This window comes from Tupaia chinensis, unplaced genomic scaffold (genome assembly GCF_000334495.1).
Source record: "Tupaia chinensis unplaced genomic scaffold, TupChi_1.0 Scaffold000568_1, whole genome shotgun sequence".
NCBI lineage: Eukaryota > Metazoa > Chordata > Mammalia > Scandentia > Tupaiidae > Tupaia > Tupaia belangeri.
In genome coordinates this window covers 144,013-149,422 of record NW_006160082.1, presented here as the reverse complement: position 1 = coordinate 149,422, position 5,410 = coordinate 144,013, and the positions used below count along the sequence as shown (strand labels likewise).

At 55.4% G+C, this 5,410-nt stretch overlaps 1 protein-coding gene across 1 annotated transcript in view; it reads right to left on the bottom strand.

The window, feature by feature from the left end:
- The window catches only part of CCDC88C (coiled-coil and HOOK domain protein 88C), a 153,143-nt gene that overhangs the window by 25,795 nt on the left and 121,938 nt on the right, over positions 1–5,410 (bottom strand). Inside the window, 2 exon segments of the mRNA XM_027775504.1 lie at positions 1,356–1,501; positions 5,326–5,410. The exon segment at positions 5,326–5,410 is cut by the window's right edge and continues 29 nt beyond it. Of these exon segments, the coding sequence (XP_027631305.1) occupies positions 1,356–1,501; positions 5,326–5,410 (231 nt within the window).

Sequence of the window (5,410 nt, the reverse complement as noted above, 5' to 3'; positions counted from 1 at the left end):
AGCCCATCCCTAGCCACGTCTGTCCCCACCCTCTTACTGGCTGGGGCAGCTCTGGGAGGCGTGCCAACCCGCCAACTGGCACAGACACTCTAATGCAGAATGCCACCTGGTAATCTGCGGGCGCCTGGCTCCTGCCCCTCCTAGTTAGCACCTGCCCAATTTGTATCACGTGGACTACAGAGGGCCAACTCCAGGCAACCGTCCTCTTCAGCCTCAAATTACAGTGTGGTTTTACTCATGCACCGTCCCTTCGGGAGGCAGCGATCTGCCTGGAGGCAAGGAGCCGGAGCAGGGAGAACAAGGGAGCATCGTCACATCAGAGCGGGCGGGGCGGCACCAGGCCCACTGTGACCCGTCCCTCCACAGACGTGTCTCTTCCTGCCTTCACCACACTCACACCAGCAGTTCGGAGCCTGCCCGGGGTGCCGGTGCCAGCATTTCCAACCACGTGGGCGGGCAGTCCATCCACCACAGCACGGGGCTGGGGTGGAACTGCTCTGAATTCTTGAGTTTCATTTTTGATTATTTGACCTCTGGCTATGATGTCTCTATCACCAGCCTCCTCCTCCTGCCCTCTGCTCCTGGCAGTTTCCCAGGCCTGTTGGATGGGTTTCCTTCGAACACTTCCTGGGTGATCCAGACTCTGGCTGGGCACGGGAGCCTCCTGAAGCCGAGGGCACCCTCACCTCTCCTCAGCCTTTCTCCTGGATGCTTCTTGCACGCTCCAGTCCCTGGGCCACCTGCCAGGCCCCATCTTCCCACCCGCTCCCCTCCACCGTGCCTGCCCTGTCTCCCCTCATCCCACGTAGCAGCAGAACCCCACTCCTCCCACTTTTCCTCCCACACTTTTGAACAGCTCTTCAAGTCCGGCTGGCACTGGGCAAAGCGCTGTTCACATCTTATCGGCCATTGGCCCCCGGCTACAAGAAACTGCACTGAGGCTGGCCCTGCCCGTCTAGCTACCAGCTGGGTGAGGGCAGCCAGAGCACCCCACGTGCTGTCCCATCTGGGAGAAGGAGCAGCAGCGACGGAGACGGGTCTAGGGCCCTGCTCGCAGCCTCTGGTCCGCATTCTCTCCCTGACCTCGGTGCTGCCCTATTTCTGGATGTGACCTTAACTCCTAAAGCACAGCAAGGAGGTTCCAGTGGTGGCACTACCTTTGAGAGGGCACACGAGAGCCAACCACAACTACTTCTAGAACATTCCAGGGAAACCGAGGGGAGTCTGTGCTGGTGAGATGGCCCACTCCCAGCCTCAGGACCCCAGAATGTCATGGGACACGGTGTGGGGCAGGGGCCTCAGGGACCCCTCAGACAGGTGTCAGCCGCTCCCCGGGAAAGACACGCCACCCTTACATGTACTGCTTCTGCTCCTCGTGGTATTGCTCCTTGTTCTCCATGTTCTGCTCCAGCAGCATCTGGTTCTGCTGGCTCAGCAGCTGGATCTGGCTCATGAGGTGATGGTTTTCCTCCTCCAAGTTCCCCTTGAGCCGGGAGAGCAGCTGAAACAGACAACCACGTGTCAGGTCCCAGGTCGCCCGCTTCCCACCTCCAGGAATCCCAAGAGAAGGAAAAGGCGACGGCATGAAGATGTTCAGCTCGGTCTCGTCTACACTGGCGAAAAGGCTTTCTGGAAAGGACCGAAAAGCCAATGATGTGGGAATGGCCGGGCTTCCTCGGCAGCAGCGCTGTTGGTCCAGTGGCCATGGCACCGTGTGGGTACTGACTGAGCCCTGGCCCGAGGGGAGATGAGCTGCAAGGACTGTCACACGACAGATGGCAAAGAGAAGGGGGCGTGAGGCATCTTATCCAGGGACGGTGTATGGATCACGTTTCAAAGTGGCATTTTGGATATACTGGTTAAATAAAGCATTTAAACTTCATTTAAACAAAAAGTTGTTTGTGACTACTGGAGAATTTTAAATCTAGTGCATAGCTTTGTTCTAAAAGAGGCGGCACCCTTTTTCTGTAGAGGCGAAGGCGTGTATTTTCGGCTTTCTGAGCCCGTAGTCTGCTGCAGTTACTTAGCTGTCCCTGCAGCACAAGAGCGGCCACAGACAATGTAGCAGCAGACACCCAATAAACACACAGAGACAGGTGTGGCCGCGCTCCGATAAACTTAGACACTGGCATTTACACTTCATGTCATTTCCATCTGCCACAAAATACTATTGGTCATTTTCTTTTCTCCCCACCATTAGAAAATGTGAACACCACCCTCAGCTCACAGGCCATATGAAAACCGAGGATGGGCAGGATTTGACTCGTAGGCTGATGCTTGCCAACTTCTGTTCTAGAATGTGACTGTGGAATGGTAGAAAAACCGCAGGCACCAGGTTCAGAGATGCGGTGTTCCGATCTACCTTAACAAAGGCTAGGGATGTTGACCCCAGTTCCTAGGGTCACGGTGAGGATTAAACAAAGCAACACACGCCCCTCTGCAGCCTAGCGGTGAGGGGAGCCAGCTCCCACGTGCCGACCATGGTGTGAGTCCGAACCTTGGCTGCTTGAAACACACACCAGGCACGTGTGCATGCATGCCCCAAATCCTGACAGGATGGAGGGATGAAGAAGGTACTGTGGTGTGACCACACCCCATTAGCGGGTGCTTGCTTTCTTTTGGGCTCTCCACCTAACTCTGTGAGCACATACGCCCTCTGGCAATTAAAAAAAAAGTACAGATAAGGAACACAGCAAAATGCCCAGGACACCACAGGTGTCGTTACTTGTCATTCCCTCTTCTTTACCCGATTAGCAATTATAACTCTGACTTCCCAATTAAGAAAAAAAGCCGAAATTCCACCCATCTTCAGTATAATTATATAGAGCATACGGATACACAGTGAGAAGAACCAGAAGGGAGGAGGGGAGACTGAAAATTCCCCTCACCAGGAACATTAGGACTGTCGCTGCTGTGCTGTTAGCGCAATACATGCAATGCGATATTATAATAAAACGCTGCTTTCGCCGGCACGGGGCACTGTCCCAGGCCTGGGAGTGAAGCCAGCACACACGTGGCAGGTTCGTGGCAAGCTGGCTCTCAGAGGATGAAACACCGTCCCGGAAGGTCTGCTCTGGCCCGGAGGAAAGGCCCAGGTGTCTCCACAGGTCCCAGGGAATCAAGCACTGTGGCCCTTCCTCAGGCCTGAGCCACCACCCCGAGAGCCACGTGGCAGTACCTGGTAATGATGGGACAGCTGCTCCTCTGCCCCATTAACCCGACAGGCCCCGAGCAGACAGGGACGACCTACGAGGCACCTTCCCCCAGGACGGGCAGGGAGGCCCTTCTGCCACTTACTCTGCCTCACTTCTGAGGGTTGAACTGCCTCCCCTAAAATGTGTACACTGAAGCCCGAACCCCAGTCCCTCGGAATGTGACTGGACAAAGGACCTATCAGGAGAGCAGGAAGGGGACCAGCAGTTAGCGTAATGGCTATGTCACTGGACTCCCATGTAGTCGACTGCAGTTCGAGTCCCGGACCCGGTGGCTTAAACTCACACCAGGCACATGTGCATATGTGCCCAAGATCCCGAGAGGAGAATGGAGAAGGGATTGCGGCGTGGCCATCCCCCCTGGGGGATGATTTCTCGCTTTCTGTCTCTCTCTGGCGAGCACACGTGCCCTACAGCAAAAACCTTTCCAAAAGAAAAAAAAAAATGGAGAGCAGGATGTTAAAATGAGCCAGGTGTGGGGCCAGCAGGTGGTGTGGTGGTTAAGGCACTGGACATTCCCACATGGCCAACCACAGTTCGAGTCCTGGACCTGGTGGCTTGTTTTCTCACCTTCTTTCTCTCTGGGTGTCTTTCTCTGGTCAAATTAATATAAATGAATGAATAAATAAAATTAAGTAATTCTTTAAAAAACAAAACAAACAATGAGCCAGGTGTTAAATGAGTGGGCCCTCCAGGACCAGCAGATGGTGTAATGGCTACACACACCATGGACTCCCATGTAGTCGACTACGGTTCGAGTCCCGGACCCGTTTACTTAAACTCACATCAGGTACGTGTGCATACGTGTATGCCAAGGATCCTGAGAGGAGAAGGGATTGTGGTGTGGCCATCCCCCCCCCCGAGGATGTCTGCCTGTCTCTGTCTTTCTGGTGAGTGCATGCACCCCATAGCAAAAATCTCTCAAAAACAAAACAAAACAAAGAGGATGCAGATACACACCAGGGATGAGCCTGCACAGAGCAAAGACCATGTGAAGAGGCAACAAGGCGGCCACGGGCAGGCCTCAGGAGAAACCAGCGCTGATGGCTCCCTGAGCTTGGCCACCGGCCTGCAGGACCATGAGCCATCAGCCTGTTGTTTCTGCCGCCCGAGCGGACTAACACGGTGTCCACCCAGGCCTGTTTGGGGACTGGGTCAGGCTGGACCTGCAGTCGTGCTGACCACTCCCACTCCTCCCAGCTCCGTGTCACAGTCTCATGTCCCAATCCAAATAAATGATCGCTTTTCTCCCCGAAGTCCCCATGCCCGTCTCTGTGGAAAGGGCCTGTTCCCACGTCCGGACCTTGCTAGTCCTACTTTGGCACAAATGCCACCTCTCCCCATGGCCTTCCCCGGGGTATCCGGCCTGAAGTCTCCTTGAAAGTCCGAAAGCACTTCCAGTGACAGTTCAGTCTGTGTCAGCCCCACTCCATGGGGCCTTCAGGGCACTGGGCCTCAACGCCTCTCATCCTCACTTGTGATGTCTCAGGGGACCGACAGAAAGGCTTCTGAAATTAGTTTTCGGCAGGTCAAAGGCAAGGACAAACCCTGTCCTGAGGCCATCGGGAAGTGGCTGTCCTGGCTGCCTCAGAGGTGAGGTGGGCCCTGCCTGCTCCCCCCGCCTCACGGGACTGGGTCTGACGTCTCACTGAAGAGGGGATTTTGCTATCTGAGAAAACCATCTCCAACCTAGCGCAGCGAAGGGACCTCTGGAAGCCAGGGTTTCTCGAGTGTAGTCCTTACTGCCCCAAGATGCTGAGCCAGAGTCAGCCAAACCCTAAAGGGGGGCAAATTCATGCCATTTCTGTAAACACAGTGACTACTGAAGTGGAGAGACAGAGACACCACGGCTGAGGACTGACATCAGATGTCATCAACGGTCTCCTGCACCTGCCCAGCCCTGCAAAGCACAGGCCAGGCAAAGTAGTATTTTCTAACACAGTCTTCCCACACGGGGTGTCCGCGCCCCTTCAAACACCTTGGGTTCCACCTCAGCCTCTATGCCACTTCCATGTGGTCTTGGGGCACAGACTCCGACGACAGCCTTGCCGAGCCCCTACCTGTCATCACAAGGGCCTTGGTCTCCTGGGCTCCGGCCAGCCCCAGGCCTCACCTCGCAGTGGTTGTCCAGCTTCGTCAGCGAGATGTCCATGCTCTGGTGCTGCTCCTTCAGCTCGTCAAACCGGGCCTGCCAGCGG